Source organism: Peromyscus maniculatus, chromosome 8, assembly GCF_049852395.1.
Source record: "Peromyscus maniculatus bairdii isolate BWxNUB_F1_BW_parent chromosome 8, HU_Pman_BW_mat_3.1, whole genome shotgun sequence".
Lineage (NCBI taxonomy): Eukaryota > Metazoa > Chordata > Mammalia > Rodentia > Cricetidae > Peromyscus > Peromyscus maniculatus.
The window spans coordinates 37,633,712-37,660,975 of record NC_134859.1 but is presented as its reverse complement, the minus strand read 5'-3'; the positions used below and the strand labels follow the sequence as shown (position 1 = coordinate 37,660,975).

Below are 27,264 nucleotides of genomic sequence, written 5' to 3'. Positions count from 1 at the left end.
CTAAAACGGAATTTTTTTTTAAAAAAAAGATACTTACCTTGTAAAAATTATTAAATTAAAAAATTGTGAAGAACTAAAATAAAAGGTCTTGAGAAAATGAGTAATTGCACCACGTGGAGTGCAAGCCAATCACACCAACCTGCTTGATCTTGCAAAGAAGCGGTAAGCGAGTCGCAGACAGGAAGCACAGAGATGAGGAGGGAAGAAAGGAAAACATTATTTCCTTTGTAAAACAGAGAAAATGTGTAACAGCATTCATTTAGCATGAGCAAAGACATGAATCAAATAATCACAACTGAAATAGAGTCCACAGAAAAAGAAAGCATGTTCCATAAGAAGACAATCACAAATGCTAGACTCAATCCACTCTGTGGTTCCCACGCAATCCCGGGTTCCCACAGTGCCCCCTGCAAGTGGAACAGCTCAGTGCATATGCTGATGGATTACACACATGGAATTGGGAACCTACTAAACCTGGAAAATATCTAAAAGGGCAAAACCAAAAATGAAGTCAATTTTTAAAATTAGTAAGTTAAAAGTAACAAAGCTCTCATTGTCCATTTCCAAAATTTCCCAATTCAATGTTTCTTCTATATAAAGACCCATTACAGGTGTCCCCCATTTTAAGAAAATCCACCAGGTAGACCTGAAGCAACTAAACAGATAACTATTTTACAGTAGGTTGTACTGATCATGTGATTAACAAAAAGGTTAATGAATTTTAAAGGCAGTAAGTTCACAGTATTTGATTTCCCAACTTGATTTGTAAGCAGCTCTAATTACGTAAAATGAAGTGCACCTGTATAGTAGCAAATTTACATTCAGCCTATGGGTTGATTGTTCTGGGTAATTAAATAATGACTAGAGATATAAATGAAACTGATGATTCAAGCAAGGGACATCGAATGGCCATTCATATTTTTTAATGGGAGGGGAAATACGCACAAGTCACACACAGCAACCACATGCTGGGACAATCATCTCTCCACCTCCCCAACACATCCATGTTATGACAGCAAAAGGTAAATGTTAGGTATGAAAACAGCAATTAAAGCTCTTGAATTGGAAAAAAAAAGTCTTGAATTGAATAAGGTACAACTCATTTCATAACCTACTTTCATATAACTACTCTCTAAGAATGGTAAGTTTTAGAACAGAAAATTAAGTTACAATGCTTCCTCTCAGATATTTTCTCTCACTTCACAGTTTATAATACAAAGCTGTGCTTCTAAGTGGTGTCTGCACAATGCCACGTAGTTTATAACTTATCCAGTGAGGTCAGCTGTCTGGTAACTTGTTTCAGCAGTGTCAACAGACACAGTGTCTTGAGATCCTTGAGAGTTTCCCTAGTAAAGCTAAAAGCAATGGTTTCTGCCATTAGTCTGGAAAAGGTAAGGACACAGATAATGTTTTAAGAGACAGCAAGCTGCAAGCTGGTGGAAGCAAGCTTCGCTTCCATTTTCTTCTGAAAGTAGAAATAGACAAAATTAAATAATGCTTTCAACTTACAGTTTACCAAAAAATCTAAGACTGAAGAAGTCTAGACAGACGTTATGAGCGCTGTGTGACTGAATTTTCTAATCACACCTCAGAAAGAGTTAAAATTGACCTGGTAACTTAGCAGTGGGGGAGCGCCCAGTTGGAAGGAAACACTACTCTGTCTTCCTCACTTGCCTCGGGCTTCACTCATCTCTGTATTTGGAGCACAGACAGCTTGTTCCATTGGGTGCTGTTGCACCAACAAATGTTCATTTGTATTTGCAGAGATTCAAGATGTGTTGTTCAAATCTCTTACACTGACCAGAATTAAAAACGTATAATGAGGCATAAAAAAGAATCCCGAGAATTATTCTTTTACACAGCTTACTAGCTCTCTTTACATTATCTCAGCAGCAAAAGCATGATTCTCTCTTCCACTGTCTCAAACATAGGCTCTGGCCTATGTTTCAGTTAACTGAAGCCATGGCAGGGTGGGGCCACATGCTTTTCTACTGGGAGCCCAACATGGACCAGTCATGACAGGGAGTGGGGCAGCATCTCCCAAATGAAGCCCATGAGTAATGGAGAAGCCAGAGCTCTGTTAGAGAAGGTGAGGGCCGCCACTCACGAGGCAAGAACTCATCCAGAGGCTTCTCTATGACAGAACATGTGGAGTCTGAGCTACTGCTGCTGCTACTGCCTGCAAGACAAAGAAACGAGCCCACGGAACCAGAGAGAGGGAACAAGAAACGAACAGAAACACACAGAGAAAACTTGAGTTCTGCAGGAAGAATTTAGAGGACAATCAAGCTTTGCATTCAAGAGCAATTCACTCTAGCTTAAAACTAAGTACTCCAGCTGCTTCCTGGTCACAAAGCCATGCGGGGAATTAAAACTGCATTTCTTTACAGATCTGCAGTAGTGGTAAACCCCACTACTCATCTACACAGAATTATTCAGAGGCTTGAAATGACAAAAATGTCTATTTATACTGCTAAGAAAAAGAAACAGCTTTAAAACATAAAAATCACACAACTCATGTTGCAGAAATCAGCTGCCCTTCATTATAAACAAAGTATTGTCTCCAATTCCCCATCCCCTCAAGGCATCATGATACCAAACTTTACTTTTATGTCTAAAGCTTGACAGCATAATTAACAAGGCTCAGTGAAAAATATTAAGCTTCTCCACACAAGGTAAAACGTATTTAAAATATTTTAGCATATTAAACAGCAGCACTTTTTTCTACATAAAATTTATTTTTAGTAAGTCTACTATCTGCTTCAAGTCAAAGAAACAATAGTTTACTTTAAAAAATGAGCTATAAATAAAAACATTTTTTAAATCAGGGACTGATAACAGTTTTTGTGAAAGGACCAACGGCCAGACCATGTGCTTTGATGTGAACAGCTACAGACCACATGTAAACAGTTGATCGTAGCTGCTTTAAGATCACTCTGTTTACAAAAACAGGTCCCCATGGATTTGGCCAGCACACTGTACGCTGCCAACTCCTGCCCTACATGGTGCTTTTTCTGTCTTTTGGATGTACAAAATCTTCAGTTTTTAATTTGGGTCCCCCATCGAGCAGTGATGGGCTTGTTTTCTCCAGGACTGAATAACTGAGACTGTGCAGCAGCCTGCAGGAGCTGAGGAGAGCTCTGATTAGAATGAGGCAGGGCCATGCCATCTGCAGCCTTAGCTGAGCAGTCTCAGTCCACACTGGAAGCTGTCCCAAAGGGAGAGTATGACACAAGTTTACAAAGACAGGACTTCAGTGAAAAACTATTCAAACAAACCACCCGCAAATGATTTTTAAAGGCTAACATCATTTGAAGAGAAAGCCCACATTATCCTAAAAAGCCAAGGGACCTAACACAGATGTGAAACTGTAGAATTTTACAACAGAAAAAAATTTTTTTACAAGAGGCAATATGGCATCCTGGGTCAGCAAGATAAACAAGAGAGAATGTTTACAAAGTTAACCACATATAGCAGAAGTTCCCTGCTGGAACCACTACCATAAGTAAAAATACCAACTATAAAGTGGGCATCATCAGAGAACAATTCTAGCCAGCTGTGACCGGTTAGAACATAATCAGGACTTACCCCTTCTCTTCTTCCTTTTTTCTCCATCTTCTCCAAGCTCACCCTCCTCGTTGTCATCCTCCTCTGAACCACTGACGTCAGAGCCTGAGACTTCTTCCCCTTGGACAGAAATTTAACAATGATTTTTAGTCTGTACCAAGTCATTGGCTATTTATAAAATGCCTATATCCATTCTCTTCATTAAGTTTTTGTTGCTCAAACACAAACTGAAAATCTATTGAAATGTTCACAGCTTATCTGACAAGCAGGTGGAGACTGGGGATCCCTGGGGTTTGCTGACAAGCCAGTCCAGCCTACTTGGGGAGTTCCAGGTCAGTGAGAGAGTCTGTCTGTCTTCCCCAGCCCACTAAAACAGTGGGCAGTATCGGAGGAAGAACACCCCCACTGTCCTAGTCTCTAAGCATGTGCATACACACATATTCACATGCAACCACACACACAATGTACACAGAAATTTTATCTTACTTTTTAAGAAAAAATAATTTTTGAGACAGGATCTAACTCAGAAAGCAGAGTGGAGCTTTGTGAGTTTGAGGTCAGCATGGTCTACAAAGTAAGTTCTTGGACAGCCAGAGCTCTTACACAGAGAAACCCTGTCTTGAAAAACAAATAAAAAAGCCCTTTAATGCCTTTGCTTATAGAGCATAGGGTCAGAAGGAGGCAAATAAAGTGAAACACACTACAAAGAATATGAATATACAACTCTCCCTCTGGATACAGGCCCACCACAATATGCACAAGGACTTGAACATGTGTATCCAATGTGCACAGCCACACCATTCACAAGAACCAAGAGGTGTAGCAGCACCTGGCTGTGGTAGCACACACCTTTAATTCCAGCACTCAGGAGGCAGAGCCAGGCGGATCTCTGTGAGTCTGAGGTCAGCCTGGTCTACATAGTGAGTTCCAGGACAGACAGGGATACATGAGGGGAGGGGAGGGAATGAAATCATCAAAATGAAGGCTGAGCTCAGCACTAACAGGGAAATCAAAGATCTTAAAAACAAACTGGCTACAAATGCCACCTAGTGGCCATTCAAAAATGCCAACTTTATTATCTGTGAGGTGCTTCTCTCCTGCTTTTTCTCAGAACCTGACTTTTCCCCAGACCCACCAGTGGCAGGTTGGTACCTCTGGGTTTTCCCCCAGAGACTCCAATGGCTTGGACTCCAGGCCCTTCACCTGCTGCACAGGGAGCTCTATGCCAGTCAGAGAGGGTTCATCCCCTTGTAGATGGCATGGGAGTCCCAGAACTGACCAGGAAGCTCCTCAGGACCATCAGTCATCAGTCAGGACTTCAAACTTTCTTTCTTTCTTTCTTTCTTGCTTTTTTTTTTTTTATATTTTGGTTTTACCGAGACAGGGTTGCTCTGTGTAGCCTTGGCTGTCCTGGATCTCACTCTGTAGACCAGGCTGGCCGAGAACTCAAAGATCCTCCTGCCTCTGCCTCCCAAGTGCTGGGATTAAAGGCGTGTGCCACCACCACAGGCTGGAACTTCTAACTTTGTAACCTTCTAGATGGCCTTAGAAAATATTTTCTTAGAAGACACATATTCCTCAGAAATATTTTTTTAAATGTCAATGCTAGGGTCTAATAAAGGGCTCAGCAGGTAAAAAATTTGCCCTTTAAGTCTGACATGAATGAGTTCAAGCCCCAGAACCAGAGTGCAAGAAGAGAACCAGCTCCCATGGGTGTCTTATGACCTTCACACATACACTGTGGCATGTGTGTGCTTGCACTCACACATGCCCAACACACACAGAAGCACATACACAGAAACTTTAAACATCAATGTTAAACGCTATTGCTTGGCAGGCCATTTTAAAGGCAAATGCAGTGGTCCCAAGCATGCCTCAGCTGACAAGAATCTTTGTGCGAAGTTACCTTCTTCAAGCTTTTTCTTCAGCTCTTCTATTTCTTTCTGAAACTGACGAAGCAGAGCATCCTTTGGGTCTTCATTAATTCTTGCTTTGTTTTTAATGTTCTTGGCTCGGTTGGCATAGCGCAAGGTGCTGATGGTCTCATCGTAATTATAATCTGCTGGCCCAATATTTGCACACTGTTGAATTAGAAACGTCCATCATTCTACACCGCCACTAACACCACCATTACCAAAACACATGCCCGATCCACATGTGCAGTTCTCTTCTAAAAACCAGCATTGAGCATACAGCTTTGGAAACAATACAACAATGGGAATCACGTGTTGTATTATACAAAGAAAGGGATCAATTTATAAAATGTTATTCACTTCAATGATGGGAATGAATCCGAATCTTAAATTGGCCTTGTATGAATTAACCATGCCATGACTGAGGTCTTACCATCATGGTTTTTGAGTTCCCTCCTAAGGAATCCTGCAGCAGACGCGTCAGTTTAGAGTTCCGATACGGCACATGTGTGCTTTTTCCATCCACCAAGGCAGAAATGACATTGCCCAGGGTAGAGAGGGAAAGGTTGATTTTTGTAGCTTCCTTGAGGCGCTGTCCTGTGGCTCCAGTTTTCGCTTGTCTTTCTGACCCCTAGCAAGAAAGAGATAAAAACTCAAAGCTTTTTAAAATCAAGAATGCATTTTTCTAAAATCTGGGGGGTTTTTTTTGAAGTAATTTAATATATTTCATGTAACATCTGGAATTCACTTCAAAATCATGAGGGAAGAAGTAAGAATACACAAAGAAGCCTCGGCAGGAGGTGAAACAAGAGAGTCATAATGCTACTCTATTTTCAGATATCCCACAATAAGAAGCAATTTAAAATCACAAGTACACTACTCCTTTCGGCTTTAATTTTTATTGACAGGTAAGTGGACCACAGGGACAGACTCTCCCGTTACTTACAGCAAGATCCACCAGGTGGAGCTTCCCCATCCTGACATGCATGTTTCCATCAACACCTTTCTCGCTACATTCTATAGTAATTGTAAAGATGGCGTGGGATCTCGAACTATGCTCATTCATGTTAGTTGCACCAACAGAACCTTTAACAAATAAAAGAAAACCTTAAAAACTGTAACAGAATGCCTTTATGTTTACTTTTTTTTTTTGTTTCGACAGGGTGTCCTGTAGCCCAGGCTATCCTTGAACTTTGATTTCCTACCTCTTGAATACCACCAGACCCAGTTTATGGAGTGCTGGGGATTGACCCAGGGCATTATGCATACTAGATAAGCACTCTACCAACTGAGCTATCCTCAGCCCAGAGAGTACCTTTACTAATTAAATAACCAAAACATTTAAAATACTTGATTTCATCACAGCCACTGACTATGACTACAGGTGTGTTGGGACACTGTATACTTCCTTTGTAATTCACACTATAACCAAAGAATCTATAATGTACTCACATTAAAACACAGTCATAGAATAACATCTTCACTTCATTCCCAAATATTAAAACATAATCACAGGGTTGGGGATTTAGCTCAGTGGTAGAGGGTTTGTGCAAGCACAAGGCCCTGGGTTCTGTCCTCAGCTTCAGAAAAAAAATATCAAAGAATAACATTCTTTTACTTCATTCCCAAATATTATTATCTAAAGAGTATAACAATCTATGAAGCTGGACATGGTGGTGTGTACTTAGGAGGCCAAGACAGGAGAACACATCAATCCAGGTAACCTAGGCCAGCCTTGGCAACATAGCATGATCTTCTCTCTTCAAAAAAAAAAACTACACCACAACAAGAAACACGTGTTAAATAACTAGGAAAAAACTGCTGACAACTCTCTAGAGAGAATTATGTTTGGGACTCTACACCGCAGCATGATCTGCACACACACACGAGATGTTGCAGGAGGAATCACTGAACACTGGAACAGTGAGGACCAGAAAGATCCAACACAACACTGGATAATCCACTATGGAATAGCTAAGTCACTAAATGGCCATTAAAAACATAGGTGGGTCCATATCCAGTCACATCAAAAGATGCCAATCCTACAGGAACCATCTTTGTTAAAACATGAAGAGCTGGGCATGGGTGGTACATGCCTTTAATCTCAGCGCTCAGGAGGCAGAAGCAGGTGGAACTCTGTGAGCCCACTTCATCTATACATCAAGTTCCAGCCAACCACTACTACATGTGAGACTGCTAAAAACAAAAACAAAAACAAATACAATTTTTAACACATGCTAAGCAATCAGTGTAGAGGTTCATTCTTCTAATCTTAGTACTTAGGAGGCTGAGGCAGGAGAACCACAAGTTTGAGGCCAGCCTGGGCAAGATAGTTCTGTTTGGCCTAAAACTCCCATGTAGACAAAGCTAACCTCAAACTCAGAGGTCCATCTGCCTCTGCCTCCTGAAAGCTGGGATTACAGGTATATGCCATCATACCTGGCAAGACTTTTATTTTTTTTTTGAACAATTTTTTAAAAATTTTATTTATTATGTAAACAGTGTTCTGCCTGCATGTTTGCCTTCATTCTAGAAGAGGGCATCAGATCTCATTACAGATGGTTGTGAGCCACCATGTGGGTGCTGGGAATTAAACTCAGGACCTCTGGAAGAACAGTCAATGCTCTTAACCTCTGAACCATCTCTCTAGCCCAGATTTTTATTCTTTAGATGAAAAATCTGTAACAATTACTAGAAGGAGAAAAATGTTAGTTTAATTTTGCTTTAATTTTCAACAGAAGGGAAGAAGTATATATTCTGGCTAACTCAGATTAATATCCTAGGTTCAAACACCCTACCACTTAGTAATTGTATTATTTTAGACATGGTATTCAAACTACATCTCAGTCGCCTCATTCATAAAGTAGGAATTTCATATCCCCATACACTACAGTAAAGACTAATCGATCATCCCCATAAAGCACACAGTGCAAGGACTTCCCACTCAGTAAGTGCTCAATCAAAAAGTTATCAATATTTTAACTAGCAAGCTGTAACATTATGACAGCTTCAAAGACTGGCACAATTATGAGGCTGGGGAGTAGGGCTTGGTGGCACATGCTTTAAAGACCAGCACTTGCAAGGTAGAAACAGGCAGATCTCTGTGAGTACAAGGCCAGCCTGGTCTACAGAGTGAGTTCCAGGACAGCCAGGGCTATGTAGAGAGATCCTGTATCAGGAAAACAAAACAAAACAAAACAAAACAAACAGAAGAAGAAAAAGAAGAAAGAAGAAAGAAGAAAGAAGAAAGAAGAAAGAAGAAAGAAGAAAGAAGAAAGAAGAAAGAAGAAAGAAGAAAGAAGAAAGAAGAAAGAAGAAAGAAGAAGAAGAAGAAGAAGAAGAAGAAGAAGAAGAAGAAGAAGAAGAAGAAGAAGAAGAAGAAGAAGCAGCAGCAGCAGCAGCAGAAGCAGCAGTAGCAGCAGCAGCAGAAGCAGCAGCAGGAGCAGCTGGAGAGATGGCTCTGCAGTTAAGAGTGTCTACTGTTCTTCAGGGGACCTGGGTTGGGTTCCCGGCACTCGCATAACTGATCACAATTATCTGTAATTCCTGTGCCAGGAAATCTTATTCCCTCTTCTGGCATGCAGGCAAAACACTCATATACATAAAATAAAAATAAAGGATAGTAAGACCCTGTCTCTGAATAAATAAATAAAGTTTTCTTGGTACTAAAGAAAACTTCAGTCGGCATGAAAAACAATCCATGTTATTGTTCACCTATATATGTTCCCTAGATAGTATATAAAATGAGTGGACTTTATAAAAAATTCAACCTCTATGGGGCAAAAGCCATATTTATTTGCTTCTCAACCAGCATTCAAATATAGGCATTTCATCACAATTATGTATCACACTTACGATTTTTGTGGCCTAGCGTCATGATTCTATCCATATCGTCAGCATTATTGACCACATAAGCTGATAAATCTTTGATATATACTCCCACATCAGGCCTTTCTTTAACCTAAAAAGCAAACAAAAATCATGCCTAAGACTTTATAATGCTAAGTTTTCCAGTTCCTTACTGAGTATCAACTATTATACATGGGAAGACAGCGGAGTGTGGTTATGAGCAATGCCCATATTCACGAAGGTCATAAAGCTTCAAGTACAAATAAATACTGCACACAATTATTTGTGATGATGCCATGAATAAAATACAAAACAGCGTGAGAGAACAGTTCACTTAAAACTCCACATGTGTGCGTGCATGCATGTGTGTTTTGTGCATGCCAGGGCACACATGAGGTCAGAAGACAATATGTGGGAGCCAGTTCTCTCCTTCCACCACGTGAACCCCAGAGATTAAACTCAGGTCCTCAGGCTTGGTGGCAAGCTCTTTTACCTGCTGGACCATCTTGCCAGCCCTGGGAATGTCTCAAAGACACCAAGCTAGTAAAAGGAACAGGGTAAGCTTCTGCAATGTGATATTTAACCTAAAACGTGCAAGAATAGAAGGCAGACTGATTTGGGGTAGGAGAACACTGGCAAGGATCTTCAAATAGAAAAATCAAACTGGGCACTTACAAAAATAAAAATGCCCATACTAGTATTTAAAAGGCTCATCTTTTCTTGTTTGTCTTGTATCTTTTTTAAATTAATTTATTTATTACATATACAGTGTTATGCCTGCATGTATCCCTGCAGGCCAGAAGAGGTGCCAGATCTCATTACAGATGGTTGTGAGCCACCATGTGGTTGCTGGGAATTGAACTCAGGACCTCTGGAAGAGCAGCCAGTGCTCCTAACCTGAGCCATCTCTCCAGCCCATTTGTCTTGTATCTTAAAATATTTTTAAGATGGCAATATCTCCCAAACTTGATTCAGCAGTTATGCTTCAGTGACTTATGCTCAAATGGTTTGCACTTGTAAGTGACATATATAGGTAGTTTTTAAAAGTACCTTCTGTACAAAAAAGACCTTAATTTGGCAAGCACTCTATTCAAATTTTTTTCATATTTTTTCTTTTTTATTTATTCTTTTCTCATACAGTACATCCCAACCACAGCCTCCCTCCCCTCCATTCCTCTCAGTCCCCATTTCCCATCTCCCCCAACCCTGAGTCCTTCCCTCTCCCCCTAGACCCACTGCTGCTCCCTTTCCCTTCAGAAAAGAGCAGGCCTTCCAGTGATATAAACTGAACACGGCATAAAGTGTGGTGGTTTGAAAGAAAATTGCTCACAAAGGGAGTGGCACTATTAGGAGGTGTGGCCTATTGGAGGAAGTGTGTCACTGTAGGGTTGGGCTTTGACGTCTCTTTTGCTCAAGCTTCCCTCAGAATGACTGTCAGTCAACTTCCTGTTGCCTGCAAAGCCAAGATGTAGCCAGCACCACATCTGCCTGCATGCCACCATGGCTCCCAACATGATGATAATAGACTGAACCTCTGGTAACTGTAAGTGAGCCACCCCACTTAAATGTTTTCTTTAATAGAGTTGCTGTGGTCATGGTATCTCTTCACAGCAATAGAAACCTAACTAAGGCAGAGAGGCAGTAAGACTAGGCACAAACCCTCTTATCCAGGCTGGATGAGGCAACCCAGTAGGAGGAAAAGGGTCCTAGGAGCAGATAAAAGAGTCAGAGACACCCCCACTCCCACTTTAGGAGTCCCACAAACACCCCATGCTAAACAAGCAGAGCATGTGTGCAGGGGACCTAGGCACAAACCCATGCAGACTGTGATTGTTTCTTTGGTCTCCGTGAGCCCCTATGAGCCCTTCTGAGTTGATTCTGTGGGCTGTGTTCTCCTGGTGTCCTTGACCCCTCTGGCTTCTACAATCCTTCCTCCCCCTCTTCTGCAGGGTTCCCCAAGCTCTGGCTAACATTTGGGTGTTGGTCTCTGCATCTGCTCCCATCAGCTGCTGGAGGAAGCCTCTCTGATGACAACTGGGCTAGGTACCCGTCTATGAGGTACCGATCTATGAGTATAACAGTTTATTCCAATTTTTGTTTTGTTTTTTTCAAGACAGGGCTTCTCTGTGTATTGTCTCTGTAGTTGTCTTGGAACTCACTTTGTAGACCAGGCCTTGAACTCACAGAGATCTGCCTGCCTCTGCCTCCTGAGTGCCAGGATTAAAGGTATGCACCACACACCCGGCCCTCCAATTTTTATCTTAACTTCAATTCCATCCTTACCTCCAACCGCTGTGTCTGATCCTTGCCCAAAAGGTCTCGGACTTCTTCATTATATATCTCCAAGTATGACACTCGAACCAAAAACCTGCAAGTATGAAGGAATACTCCATGTCTTACGTGTGTTTAAAAATGTCATGCCTCGAGGTCTTTCCCAGGTCTGACCCTCTCAGGGTTAGGAAATAGAGGCACTCTCTCACCTTGTGTCACCCTCTGCTTTTGCGATGTGACCAAATATGTGAGCAAATGAGTTGGGGATGACTCCTCTGAGCCCCGGCACAGCGCGGACACCTTCCATGGTGAAAGTCTTGCCTGTGCCAGTCTGTCCATATGCAAAAATTGTCCCTGAGAATGATGCAGAAAGTCTGTTACTTCAGATTCTGATGATCCAGGACAATGAGTCTCAAAAATTAAGCCATGACACTGTTATGTAACATATTCCCTAAACTAAAACTTCATTCTAAAGCTGGGCACAATGGCATACATCTATCATCTCAGCACTGGAGAGGAAAAGGTGAGAGAACTATTGCAAGGTTGAGGGCAGCCTGGGCTACACAGTGAGACTGTCTCAAAAAAAAGAAAGAAAGAAAAAAGAAAAGTCAAATGGTGTGGTGGTGCATGCCTTTAATCACAGCACTTGGAGGCAGCAACAGGTGGATCTCTGTGAGTTCCAGGAAAACCAGAGTTATGCAGAGAAACCCTGTCTCAAAAACAAAAACATATTCTAGTACACATTCAACCTTCAGTATCAACTAAATGCAAAATTCTTCTGCTGGCTGGTTGTGGTAGCCCACACCTTTAATCCCAAGGAGGGAGAGACAAATGGATCTCTGGGATCTTAAGGCCAGACTAGTCTATATACCGAGGTCCAGAATGGCAGAGGTTACAGTAAAACCTTGTTTCAAAAAAAGAGAAGAAAATTTACATTGGACTTAATTCTAAGAAATTAAGTTGGAGGAGGTCATTAAATCAGAGGCTGTAAAGCACAGGCTGCAGAGCAGAAACATCTGTTTGAGTCCACCACATCTGGTACTTGACATTAGATAGATTAACTTCCCAGAGAAGTCTGCTCAGTGGTAAACAGAGTGAGAAGACCCACTCCACACACACTAAGAATCAAATGAAGTCACTTACAAACTCTGGTCTTATGGTAAGAAACAAATCTAGACAAAATAGGGATATACACCAGGCTGGGGGAGGAAGATGACAGAGGTCAGGAACACTTTCTAGGAGAGGTGAGCTTACACTGAGACTCAAAATATACAACAAAGATCCAGAAGGGAGGCAAGGAGAAGAACAGAGACTTCTGGGAACTGAAGCCACCAGGATAGAAGAAACAGAGATGGATGGAAAAGGAAGATGGATTGACAGAGAGCCAGAGAAACTAGCAGTTCCCTAATCACACAAGCTCATGGAAACCATGACCTAAGGCAAAGTAAAGCCAGAGTGCCTCTTTTGGAGCTGCAACTTCCAGATCACTGAGGCTCCAGGTGCCAATAACTGGAGCAATCGAGAAAGCTATGGAGACATCAGTTAAGAGCTGAAGGCCAGGACAACAGCGAGTGAACCTGAATGTGAATGAGGGGTTCTGGGCGATGATGACAATGCATTTATTTGGCTCTGGTGGGAACAGCCCCACTGAGGAGGCTCTGTGCGCACAACACCACGGTTCCATCAGAGCTGTCAATACTTTGCTGTGGATTTTGCTGTGAACCTAAAACTGCTCTAAAAATAAAGTCTATTATTATTTCTTGACATATGGTCTCATGTTTCCTGGCTAATCTTGAACTCCTGGTTTAGGTGATCCTCCTATACTGGCCTTCCAAGCAGCTGGTATAGGCATGCATCACTGAACCTAGCTAATACTATTTTAAAACAGTTAAAGATTAATACCTGACTCTGAGAATCTAAAACATTATACCTAAATTACATTTCAGCAATGGAGAATGAACTGCACTGAGTGTTATACAATTCCTAAGTATTATGTTTTCCACCTGGTTCTACTGTTATCACAATTCTCAGAGTTGGCACAAGACAACAGAAAATAGGGTAGGAGAGATGGCTCAGTGGTTAAGAGCACTGGTTCTTCCACAAGTCCTGAGTTCAGTTCCTGGCAACCACAAAGTGGCTCGCAACCATCTACAATGAGATCTGGTGCCCTCTCCTGGTGGGCAGGGATACATGCAGACAGAACACTGTATTCATAATAAATAAATAAATCTTTAAAAAAAAGACAATAGAAAATAGGTACAAATTCTTGAAAGTCAAACACCATTCTTCATTGTATTTATTTTAAAAATACATAATTCTGTTAACTTATAATTAAAGCAGTAACACTTTTGATTCCAACCTAGATGGAGTAACAAGGACTAAATTAACCAACCATCCTGGCTAGAACCAAAAGTAAAAAAGATGAAAGCAATAGTTTCCAAAACAATTAGTTAAAAAAAAAAATCTAATCCAGATGTGGCGGCATATACCTTTAGCCCAGCACTCAGGAGGCAGAGGCAGATGGATCTCTGTGAGTTCAAGGTCAGACTAGTCTACAGAGTGAATTCTTGGACAGCCAGAGCTACATGGAAAGACCCTGTCTCAAAAAACAAATGAAATCCTAGTCTCCATGTTCCTACCCTTAACTGAAGCCCTGAGGAAACTTCTTTATGTAGAAAGCCAGGAACTGGCCAGGCCTTGGTGGGCTTACAGTGAGAGGCTTATGCTACCTTTCAGCCTACAGCAGAAACAGGCAAATGCTGGTTGAATAAGGTCAAATACAGAGCTTAGGAAAGACCACCAAATCCAAGTCCTAGAACAAGAGAAGGCCACAAATAGAGGTCAGCAGACTTCCTGTGAGAACTCCAAAATGAAAGTAAAGTGACCGAAGTTTGGAGGAGGCAGTGTCCTAGGAGAGAGAGGCAGAGAGAGCTCTGGACATTGGCAGAGGGTCCTCAAGTATCCAGCTGAGTACCCACCAGAACACAAGTAAGAGGAAGGAAGCTACCTAAGGATGGCAGGGAGGGGGTGGGGGAGAGAGAGAAGTGGCAAGATCGGAAAGAAGAATGGTCAGTGTTCACACTAGTTAAGAAGAGACAGACTGGAAAACCCCACAAGTCACAGGATGTTTTTAGTACAATGCACAAAAGAATCTTACCTCAATAGTGGGGAAGGAGGGAGCACTGTTGTGCTCTTTACTAGCCAATCTTGAAGAATCTGAAGCCAGGCATGGTGGAACATATCCATGATGCCAGAAGTTGGGAGGCAGGAACAGGAGGATTCAAGATCATTCTGGGCTACATGGTGAGTCTGAGGCCAACTTGGGCTATATTGCAAGTTTGAGGCCAACCTAGGCTACATGTGACCCTGACTCCAAACCAAGAACAAGAAAGAAAGGAAGAAAAAGGGAAGGAGGGTGGTGAGTGAGGGAAAAAGAAGAGAGAATGAGACCACATCTCACTAAAAGGATCAAATTGGTTTTCAAATAACTACTCTGAGAAAATGTTTACAGGAACTAAAAAAGACCAAGAATTAAGGTAAAATTCACAATGTCTAGCATCCAACTAGAAACTGCCACGTCTACAAAAAAGCAAAATGATATGGCCTATTAAAGAAATCAGTCGGGGCTGGAGAGACAGTTCAGTGGCTAAGGGTACTGGCTGCTCTTCCACAGGAGTTCAATTCCCAGCAACCACATGGTGGCTAACAGCCATCTACAGTGGGATAATGCCCTCTTCTGGCATAAAGTTGTACATGCATATAGAGCACTCACATACATAAAATAAATAAATCTTTAAAAAAGAATATTATATATATATATAAAGAAATCAGTCAACTAAAACTAAGTCAAACTGAGAGTGGCCAGAATTAGTGTCCAAGGGCTGGAGACACGGAGGTGGGACATGAAGACCCCAGGCGTCTGGACCCAGACCACAGTGTGGGGGATGGGAACTGCAGTGAGAGTGTCAAGGGCAAACAAGGCGTCCCAGAGGTCAGTGCCGTAGCAGTTTCGAGTGCTCCTATATATCTCTGGAGTTTCCAAAAGGAATGAGGACAAGGACTAAAAATATTTGAAGAAAGAACAGCAGAAAATTTCCCCACAATGGATGAAGTCTATAATCTACAAATCCAAAAAGTTTAACACTACAAACACAACGGACACAAGAAAGACCCTACAAAGCACATTACAATCAAATAAAATGAAACCAATGATAAAGCGAGAAGTCTTCTGGGCAACTGAGAGAAGGACATAGTTGGGATGACGTGGGGCAGACTCACTGCAGCTCCTGATCAGAACTCCACTTTCAGGACACTGAGAAGGTTCTGCAGGCAGAGAGGCAGTTGTCATGCTAACCTGGCCACCTGAGCTTGAACCCTGGAACTACTGTGAAGGTGAAAGAAGAGAATCAACTCCACAGGTATCCTCTGACCTCCACACAAACCCTGTGGCATGTACACACCTTTCCCCCCAATTTCTCTCTGTCTCTGTCTCTGTCTCTCTCTCTCACACACACACACAGATACACACATGTACACTTTTTAGAAAAGAAATGTAGTGGGCTGGAGAGATGGCTCAGTGGTTAAGGGCACTGGCTGCTCTTTCAGAGGTCCTGAGTTCAATTCCCAGCAACCAGGTGGTGGCTCACAACCATCTGTAATGATATCTGGTGCTCTCTTCTGGTGGGTAGGCATACATGCAGGCAGAACACTGTATACATAATAAATAAACTATTAAAAAAAGAAAAAGAAAAATGTACTTTCAATATCAAAACACAAATGGATTAAAAGGATGGAGAAAGGACACACCATGCTAACACCAATCCAAAAAAAAAAGCCAGCGTGTTTATATCAATACCAGACAGAGCCAGTTCCAGAGCAAAGAGTAAGGGGGATGATTTCACAGGGTTGAGGACATAGGTTAGTGGTAGAGCACTTGCCTAGCATGCATGAACCCCTGGGGGGGGGGATGACCCAAAACAGAAAGAATAATTTCTCAATAAAAAAGGTCATCAAGATGGCAGTAAATCTTAAGCATTCATGCATCTTCTCACAGAGCTCCAAAGTATAAGAAAAAGAAAGAAAAGTAGGAAGCCCAGCATGGTGGTTCACATGTTTAATCCCAGCACTGAGTTCAAGGACAGCCAACAGTTCCTAGTGAAACCCTGCTTGACAACAACAACAACAACAAAGGCAAATCAGAAAATATACTCAGATATTATTTCTCAATGATTGATAGACCAAAGAGAAGAAGAGCTGAATAATACAAACCAACTGACTAGTAAATGTTAAAAGAACAAACCTGCCTCAACAGCAGGACACACAGCCTTTTCAAGTATACACAAAGCATTTAATAAGAAAACAGGTCTCGGGGCTGGAGAGATGGCTCAGTGGTTAAGAGTACTGACTGCTCTTCCAAAGGTCCTGAGTTCAATTCCCAGCAACCACATGGTGGCTCACAACCATCAGTAATGAGATCTGGTGCCCTCTTGTGGCCTGCAGCCATATATGCAGGCAGAATACTGTGTACATAATAAATAAATAAATCTTTAAAAAAAAAAAAAAAAAAGAAAAAAGAAAACAGGTCTCAATAAACCTAGTAAGATTCAAATCACACAAAGTGTGTTCTCTAGTTAAAATGAAATTAGTGTATAATCAACAGAAAACCCTCTGGAAAACCACAAAATATCTCAACTAAATATAAATAACACATATAAATAAAGTATCAAGGAATCAAGAAGCTGGGAGATGGATGGGTCAGTTGGTAAAGTGCTTGCTTGCCACACAGGTAGAAGGACCTGAGTTCAATTGAAACATAGAAAATTTGGATTCTAACACTGTGGAGGATCCTGGGGCTCACTAGTAGCCTACCCAGATCTCTATCTCAAAAACAAGGGAGATCCCTCCTGAGGTACAAAACTCAAGGTTGACCTATATATGGCCTTTGCATGCATGTGAGTAATACATGCATGCATGCTAGCACAAACATAAAGATGCAAACACATAAATATGTGCACATACACACACAAAGTAGAATAGAAAGCATTCTGAAATAGATGTAAGTGAAAACATGGTCTGTATGTCAAAGTCTTTTAGATGACACTAAAGCAGTTATATGGGGATGGACGTATTACTAAATTCCTACATTAGAAGGATAACATGATCCCTTAGTTCCCACCTTAAGAAAACAGAGGCTGGGTAAAGTGGCTCACGTCTTTAAGCCCAGCACTCAAGAGGCAGAGGCAGAGGCAGAAGAACTTCTGAGTTCCAGGCCAGGCTGGTCTACAGAGTAAGTTCTAGGACAGCCAAGGCTACATAGAGAGATCCTGTTTCAAACAAATGACAACAGCAAAAAGAGAAAGAGCAAATTAAATCCAAAGTCAGAGAAAAGAAGCAATTAAGATCAGAACAGAAATTAGTAAGACAGAAAACATGAAACAACATAGGAAAAGTGAAAACTACCCCAAGTACAAATCTCTAGTCAACTAGTCAGGAAAAAGAAGACACAAATCACCACGTGGGGACCAGAAAGGTTAGCACCACATTCTAACACTCAGAGCCATGAACACAGAGAAACAATTTCCTGATTAAAATGACAACTGCAATGACAAATTCCATAAAAGACAAATTAGCAAAACTCACTCAAGAGAATAAGGGAGAACTGGAGTGGTCAGGGACCCACTCACACAACTGCATCTGAAGTGGTCAGGGTGGTCAGGGACCCACTCCCATAATTTCGTCTGAAGAGTTTACCAGCCTTCCTACAGCACTGATGAGTGCTTTTCAATATCTAAAGGAACAATACTAATTCTCCTAGAAGTCTGCAAAAGGAATATCTGTAACTTCTTATATAGGTCCCTGACCACCCAGTCTTCAGATGCAGTTGTGTGAGTGGGTCCCAGAATTCATACTGTGCAGCTTACAACTATGATGGTATTTTATTTGTACTGAAATGTGATTTTAATTGTATGTTAATAAATAAAGTTGCCCAGGGGTCAGAGCTATTAGAGCCATAGCAAAAGCTGGGCATTGGTGGTGCACGCCTTTAATCACAGCACTTGGTAGGCAGAGCTAGGTAGATCTCTGTGTGTTCAAGGATACAGCCAGCATTGGAGACACACGCCTTTAATCTCAATACTATAGAAGACCTGGAGGGCTGTACAACAGACAGTGACTAGGCAGTCATGTGGTTGGTTTTACAACCAATGAGAAGGCAGAACAGAAAGTCTATATAAAGACAAACAGACAGGAAGTAGCTCTCTTTCGGAGAGGTCTCTTGGCTTAAGAGGCTAGCTGCAGCAGGTGGGTAAGGCTCTTAGCTCTGATCTCTTGGCTTTCTTCTTTGCATAGGTTCTGTGTTTCTTATTAAGATGGTTGGTTACATCTACATACAACCACCTATAACTCCAGCTCCAGAGGATCCCACACCTTCTGGCCTCCACCAGCACACACCCACACCCACCCACACACATATACAATTAAAAAATAAATCTTTTAAGAAAACTAGCATTATTCTGATACTCAAACTAGAAAAAAAAAAACATTTCCAGAAAATGGTATTTTTAATACTTCAGGAACACAGGTACAAAAATTTCAAATAAAAACTTGGTAAATCAAATCTAACAGTATTTGAAAAGAACAGTATTTCATGACTAAGTGACAACGCTGGCTTCACTTATAAAACCTAATAGCAAGCTTAGAAAGAAAAACAAAACTGCATTTGAAAAAATGCAACAGACATTCTTAAAGACACAAAGCAAAACAAACCTGTCAGCAAACTGAACTAGAAGAAAGGTGTGTCCTCAATCTGACTGAGAACATCTGTGAGAAATCCACAGCTAACACAAGGCTCACCAGTCAAAGAATGAGTACATTTCACCTAAGATCAGAAGACAACAGTGTCCACTTTCTCCAACTGTGCTCAACATTGCATAGAGTTTCTGGCCAGGGTATCAGGCAACAAAATGAAATTAAAGACAAAAGATTGGAAAGAAAAGTAAAAACTGTCTTTACTAGCAGAAAATATAATTATGCATGTAGAAAAATCCTAGAGAATTTTTTTTAAAAGTATAAGGGTCTGAATTTGATCTCCACCCCCAGCCCTAAGGACAAACACTAAAAATCAACTAGAATTACTAAGTTTAGCAAGGTTGCATCCTGCAATATATAAATATACATAATATATAAAACATATAAATATATAAATCAACTGCAAGTCATGAGACAGCACTTTGTGCCATTAGGCCAATGCTACCAAAATGACAGTAACAGATGCTGGCAAAGACATGGAGAACCTGGAATGCTCATATTGCTGGTAGAACATGAAACGGTGATGTCACTGTGAAATACCATTTGGCAGTTCTTCAAAAGGTCAAAGAAAGTTACCCCATGACTCAGCAACTCTACTCCTAGGTGTGTTATGTTCAGAAAAGTTAAAAACTTGTACAAGAATATGCATAACAACATTATTCCTAACAGCTAGAAAGTAGAAACAAACCAAATGTTCAACTGGTGAAATATACAAACAAAATGCATCTGTACAGTGGAATATTATTTGGTATGAAATGAATGAATACTGATACATTCTATGATAAGAATTAACCTAGGGGCTGGAGAGATGGTTCAGCGGCTAAGAGCACTGGCTGCTCTTCCAGAGGTCCTGAGTTCAATTCCCAGCAACCACATGGTCGCTCACAACCATCTGTAATGAGATCTGGCGCCCTCTCCTGGCCTGCAGGGATACATGCAGACAGGAAATTGTATACATAATAAATAAATAAATCTTTAAAGAAAAAAAGAATTAACCCAGAAAACACTGTGCTAATGAAAGAAGTCAGATAAAAGACTGCTTGGTATGTGAGTCCCTTTCCATGAAATGCCAGGGCAGGACTCCAACAGAGCAGTGGTGCTGAGGGGACTCAAGTGGCTGAAACTGAGATGCAGACTCCTTCCTGGGCTGATGGAACACAGTCTAAGAACACTGTGATCCACTGAAAGCCCATGAATCCTATACTGTAAAATGATGAGTGGATTTATGTCACTTGAATTTTATCTTAATAAGAAAAAAATGCTTAAAAATCAAATGCTTTTCTGTATATATACAGATATATATGTATCCATACATATATATACACACACATATATATGTGTATTTTGTTGCTGTTGTGTTTTGGGTTTTTGTTTGTTTGTTTTTTCTGAGACAGGGTTTCTTTTCCTAGTTTTGGAGTCTATCCTGGAACTCACTCTGTAGAGCAGGCTGGCCTCAAACTCAGAGATCCGCCAGCCTCTGCCTCCTGAGTGCTGGGATTAAAGGCACACGCCACCACCATCAAACAATGCTGGAGTAACTGGGTATCTATATATGTATCTGTATGATTGCTTACCAATTGACCATCAGATTTCTAGGCATCTATCAAAGACAAACTTTACATCTTTACAAAAACATATAGCAGCATTATCCATCTTAGCAAAAAGACTGGTAAATGGACAGAGTGTGTTATAGACATACAATGAAACGAAATTCAGAGAGGCAGAGGCTGGAGAATCAGGAAGGAGTTCAAGGCTAGCCTCAACTATTAACAAATTCAAGGTCAACCTGGGCTATATGAGACCCTGTCTCAATAAAATAAAAAAAAAAAAAAACACAATTCAGTAATTTAAAAAAAAAAAATCACAGCTGGGTGGTGGTGGCACAAGCCTTTAATCCTAGCCAGCCAGATCTCTGTAACGCCAGCCTGGCCTACAAAGTAAGATCCAGGCAGGCAGCAAAACTACACAGAGAAACCCTGTCTTGGGGGAGGGACGGGGACACCAGACATAAAATAGGTAGCATCTGGAGAGATGGCTTGGCTCAGAGGTTAAAAGCCCTTGCTGCTCTTCCAGAGGACCTAAGTGTAATTCCTAGAACCCACATGGTAGTTCATACATCTGATGCCCTCTTATGGCCTCTGAGGGCACAAGGCATGCATGCACATGGCATACATACATACAAGCAAATACTCACTCATACACATAAAATAAAAAATAAATCTGTTTTCTCATTAAGTCACAAAGTCCTGATAATATGCAAAGACAGGTAAACTTCAAAAACATTACACAAAGAGAAAGGAAAGAGCATTTAAAAAGAAAGCATTTTAGCTGGGTGGTGGTGGGGCACGGCTTTAATCCCAGCGTTCGGGAGGAAGAGGCAGGCAGACTTCTGAGTTCGAGGCCAGCCTGAGCGCTGATACACAGAGGAAGCCCCTCTGGACCAGGCTGTCTTCTCAGCACCCACCCACACAGTGCTGACACAGTGGTCACAACCATCTTTAACTCCAGTCCCAGGACTGACTGCCCTCTTCTGACCTCCATGAGCACTGCACACACAACACACAGTGCAAGCACAAACATACATGTAGGCAAAATACTCACACACATTAAATAAAAATAAATGTTTAAAGATAAAAAGATGGCATTTTATGATATCATTTAAATGAAATTTCAAAGACAGAAGATCAAAAGATGCAGGGGGGTGGTTGCAGGGTGGAAAGGAATGCTTGAGGATGACATTAGGGTTCTAAAACAGGACTGTGGTGAGGCCTCACAGCTGTATATGTTAGCCATAACTTACCAAGCTGTAGTTGCAATAGGTAAACTACTTATCTTTCTGGGCATTGCTTTTACAATAATAAAGTTGTTCTGTTTTTGTTTTTTTAAGCAAGCTGCATATTCACTCACCATTGTAGCCTTCCAGAACGGAATCAATAATAGGTCTTGCAGTTAAGTTATATACATCAAGTTGTTTACTTTCTGGTCCAAAAACAGTATCAAAAGTAAATGTCTTTGGAGGTTCGTTGGAAGAATCGGTCTTATGGACGGTGATAGTTCCCCTCATCTCGTCCACGCTGACGGCCTGTCTATAGCACATTGATTTCTCTCTCTCATTGAGGGGCCGGCACCTAACAACCACCTTCACATTATCGCAGCTTTCTGGCTTCTCAGATTTATTGATCTGGTGAAGAAAACGTTTACAAAGAATGAAAAGAACATTCATTTTGCCCTAAATTTATAATTGAAATAGGCTACTTTTCCACCTCAGCACCCTGAATGTGCTAAGACCTCACAAGACTTTGTTAAATGCAATTAAAGATCTATACATAACAGAAAGGATGCAAAGAGGAAATTTCTTTTGCAATACAAAAGAGAGGAGAGAAAACTCTAGTTTACATCTGCAGTAAATGCTTCAGATGCAGAAAATGAACTAGCATGCATGACATTTGCTCAACAGCCCCCAACATCTTCTGAATTTCCTGCCTGCAAAAAAAGCACATATGAACATGGTTGGCAAGTTTTATCAAGAATGGAAGCGGTCAAGCTAGGTGCTATGGCACATACTTTTGATCCCAGTACTCCAAGAGGCACAGGCAGGAGGATCTCTGAGTTTGAGACCAGCCTATAAAATATAGTGAGACCCTGTCTCAAAACAAACCAACAAAGTATGATGTCCTTTGCTTTCCCATGGCCCTAGTTTCATTTTCTAGAATGCATTGCAAAAAATTTTTTTAGCATATGAAACACTCAAACATGACTTACCTTCTCTACAGAAAACAACAGTAATTTAAAAAGAGAAGGCCAATGACATACAGGGAAAAAATGTCTTATGAACAAACGCTTGTATAAAGTTTTGATTTTCAAAATTTTACATGACTAAGAAATTAAGTCAATGGTTGGGGATTTAGCTCAGTGGTAGAGTGCTTGCCTAGCAAGCACAAGGTCCTGGATTCGGTCCTCAGCTCCGGAAAAAAAAAAAGAAAGAAAGAAAGAAAGAGAGAGAGAGAGAGAGAGAAAGAGAGAGAAAGAGAGAGAGAAAGAGAAAGAAAGAAAGAAAGAAAGAAAGAAAGAAAGAAAGAAAGAAAGAAAGAAAGAAAGAAAGAAAGAAAGAAACTAAGTCGAAACAATCCTATTACTATCAATATGCTGCTCTCCAGCTCAACCTCGTCGCCCTAAGCTAAGTCACATGACCTGGGCCCTGCATTACAATCTCCTAACTGCGCTCCTGCATCTAATTGAACTGCCCTTCAATCTGTCCTTGTACAGGATGGTGTAAACACAAAACAAATCAGGATACTCTCCAATGTAAAACTTTCCCACAGATGACAAGCCCAAAATAAAAAATGTTAAGGTAGTAAGGAAAGGTCTCTAGGTTTCACAAAATCCTCTGCCTCCTCTCAGCCACAACACCCTGGGTTTCAGGACCTTTTCCTGGAGCCCTTCAGCCTAGAACATTCCTCCCGTCCTTCTTCACTTAGATAATATTTTTCCTTCAGTTTTCAGCTCCACAGACACTTCCTTTGGGAACACTTCTCTGACTAGGTCAAGTGCTTTTTTTTTTTTTTTTAACAGACTCTGAAAGCACATCCTGCTTTTCACGGATACAGTTTTACTCTTGTTTGATCCTTGATTGATGTCTGTCATTCTATCATCACCTGAGTTCCAAACAAGTAGTCAAGGGGCTGAATTCAGCCCATAAAATTCTTTTATTCGGCTCAAAGTATTTTTGTTTTATTCTGATACAGGGTCTCATGAAGCACAGGGTGGACTGGAATTCACTATGAAGTCAAGAATAGCCTTGAATTCTTTTTTTTGGGGGTGGTGGTGGTGGTGTTTTTTTGTTTTGTTTTGAGACGGGGGTTTCTCTGTGTAACAGCTCTGGCAATCCTGGAACTCACAGAGATCCGCCTGCCTCTGCCTTGTGAGTGCTGGGATTAAAGGCATGCAGCACCACCACCACCACCACCACCACCACCACCACCACCACCACCACCACCACCACCAGGCTGCAATTTAAGTCTTTTGAAAACAAAAGTAGATCTGTTACCAGTAGGCCAGCATTCCTTTATGGCAACAGTTTTCAATTCACCAGAGCCTATTTCTATCAAATGCCACTCACCCACTTCCTTCATCGAGACTCTTTTCTCTGTTAGTATGTATGGTTTTGACCTCTGCCTCAAAAGGCAAGCTTCTCTTTCTCCAAAGTCAAAAAACTCGGCAAATGGGACTGGAGAGATGGCTCCGTGGTCAAGAGCCCTTGCTATTCCTTGCAGAGGACCTGGGTTGGGTTTCCAACACCACACAGCAGCTCACCACTGCTTATACTCCAGTCCCGCATCCCACGACCTCTTCTGCCTTCCTCTGGCACGTGGTGCACATACATGCACGCAGGCAGACACTCATACATTTAACATAAAATTAGATTTAAAAAAACGCCTGGCAAGTTTTGCTCAACCAACCCTACCACCTACATGGTTAGCATATATGCGGCTGGTGCCCAGTATTTATTGAATGAATACCGTGAAAGTAATAAATAAAAACAAACAATGAGCATTCTGTGCTGAATGTCAAACCCTGTCCTTCAAGTGTCTGATGAAAACCACAAGAAGTTTGAGTGGGAAATAAGAGTCCAGACAATTTGAATAGCTGTCGGAAGCCTCGTAACCAATAAATAGGCTTCCATGGCTCCAGCCTTCTCCAATGAGACTTACAACCACCCCCTTCTTAAGGCACGATAACAATCCGTGAAATTTTAGAAGGTAACCAAATCGCCACCGCGTAGTCACACAAAGACACCTACGGGTTACATTTTGCACCATAAGCTGAGGCGCCCGAGAGGAATGACAGCTTACTCCCGAGGGAGTCGGGGACCGAGAGTGGACTCGGGGGTCGCGGGCATCCGCACGACCCTCGCGGCCGCGCGCAGCCACCAAGCCCCCGCTGCCGCGCGACGCTTTCCTGTCAGGCAGCGCGGGCCCGGCGGGATGCAGCGCGCAGTGGGGCGACAGGGCGAGTCCCGGGTGTGTCCCCCCCCCCCGCCCCCGCCCCATGCTCGCAGGACCCCCACAGCCTGGCCACCCCGCCGCCCTTCCCCTCCCAGGCCTCGCGGCCCCGCCGCCCTGCCCCGCCCGCCCGCCGCGCGCTTCTATGGCAACGGCCGCGCCCCCGAGCAGGGCCGCCACGATGGGTCGGAGCCCCAGCGGCCGAGCGGCTCGTCCTCACCGGCATGGTGGCCGCGGGCCGTGCTCCGCCAATGTCCCCGCTCGGGATGCAGCCCAACAACACCGGGTTTGCGGGCGAGGCTGGGCCGCGGGAGACCGAAGCACCTCGGGGCTCCAGAGACTGCGGCTCACTCAGCGACGGAGGGCAGTGCGCAGGCGCACTCTGAGCTCGCCCCGCCCAATCTCGGGTGCCCTCGGCTTCTTGAAGCACGCATGCGCAAGGGCTTTCCGCGTCCATCTCCACGGACGCCGGACTGAGGCGGCGCCTGCGCGGCTGTGCGGTTCCTCTGCGCTGGAAAGGTGGTTCACGTTGAGGGCCCGGGGACCCCTGGCCGGCTCAGATTGCGAGGGGCTCCTGACGCTGGCACTACCCCAGATATTAAAAATAACAGTGGGTAATAGCGCATCAGATTCTGATTGATTCATCCTTATTTCATGAGGAATATCAGAGGTTGGGTTCTGTTTATCTCTGCTATCCGCCTGCACTAGCAGTTTGAGACTCTGAATACAAAGTTGTGATACGTGGCCTTTGTCTGTTTGTGTGTACATACACATGTGCGTTTGTGCACTCCTCCACCGTTGAGTGTCTAGCGCCCCATTAGATAGGTGAGGGATTTGTGCCGGGTGCCGTGAATTGAACCTTAGGCCAACGGCCCTACTGCTGAGCTATTCTGTTTCAAACTGAGCTTTTTGAAGACAGAGGTTTATTTCTGGCCTGAGGTATCTGAATGAAAAAATAATAATAATAAGGAGGAGGACATGACCAGACTAGGTTGGCCATGTGAGGAGGGAGAGAGAGGAGAGATGAGAGGAACTGCTGACCAAGACGGGTAGCCTGGGCCAAGAGACTGAGATAGCCACAATGGCAGGATTATATAGGGAAGGGCAGCTGGGGGAAGGGCAGCCCACCCCCTGAGCTGGAGAAGTTTTGATGTGTTAAATAGGCACCTCAGCCGTTTGTCCAGGGTTTGAGACCTAACAGTATCCAACCATGAAAATAGCTCAAAGCTGAAGCTCCTGCTAAATAGCCGCTTGCTGAACAGAACTGGTTTGGATTTTTCAGTTACGGGAGAGTTGGTTTGGGTTTTGGTTTGATTCAGGGTCTCATTGTGTAGACCATGCTGACCTTGAACTCACAGAGAGATCCTTGACTCCTACAAAGCATGAAAGGCATCTCCATCATGCCTGGAAGTTACGGGAAAGTGTAAGTTGTAAATAATTATAAAGCGTGTTTTGTGTTAACATTCAAAGTGTTCGTCTTGGGGCTGGAGAGATGGCTCAGCAGTTAAGAGTACATACACCGTTCTTGCGGAGGACTGGAGTTAGGGTCCCAGCTCCCAGGTCAGGCATCAGAACAACAGTTCTACGGAATCCTACACCCTCTTCTGGTTTCTGTGGGCACTGTACTCATATACATATACTCACTCACAGGCACACACATACACTTAATTTAAAAATTTTAAAAACTACCCGGATAGTGGTGGCATATGCCTTTAATCTCAGCGCTCCGAGGAAGAGGCAAAGAAGATCTCTGAGCTCAAGGTCAGCCTGGTCTACAGATCAAGTTCCAAGACAGCCAGGGCTACACAGAGAAACCCTGTCTCAAAAATAAATGAACAAAAATAATAAATCTTTAA

The 27,264-nt window shown here is 42.4% G+C and overlaps 1 protein-coding gene across 3 annotated transcripts in view; it reads right to left on the bottom strand.

Annotated features, from left to right (window-relative positions):
- The window catches only part of Kif3a (kinesin family member 3A), a 39,125-nt gene extending 13,201 nt beyond the window's left edge, over positions 1-25,924 (bottom strand). Inside the window, exons 1-10 of one of the 3 annotated variants that reach the window (XM_015989313.3) lie at positions 25,629-25,924; positions 22,314-22,587; positions 11,810-11,954; positions 11,613-11,697; positions 9,336-9,441; positions 6,427-6,566; positions 5,914-6,111; positions 5,474-5,648; positions 3,589-3,687; positions 2,108-2,179 (exon numbers count right to left, since the gene is read on the bottom strand). In XM_015989313.3, coding sequence (XP_015844799.3) covers positions 2,108-2,179; positions 3,589-3,687; positions 5,474-5,648; positions 5,914-6,111; positions 6,427-6,566; positions 9,336-9,441; positions 11,613-11,697; positions 11,810-11,954; positions 22,314-22,587; positions 25,629-25,865 — 1,531 coding nt within the window. In that variant the 5' untranslated portion in view covers positions 25,866-25,924. Of the gene's footprint in view, positions 1-139; positions 149-2,107; positions 2,180-3,588; positions 3,688-5,473; positions 5,649-5,913; positions 6,112-6,426; positions 6,567-9,335; positions 9,442-11,612; positions 11,698-11,809; positions 11,955-22,313; positions 22,588-25,628 lie in introns of all 3 variants that reach the window. The other 2 variants (XM_076578370.1, XM_006995894.4) reach the window with 2 other exon arrangements.
- Between the last annotated feature and the right edge of the window lie 1,340 nt (positions 25,925-27,264).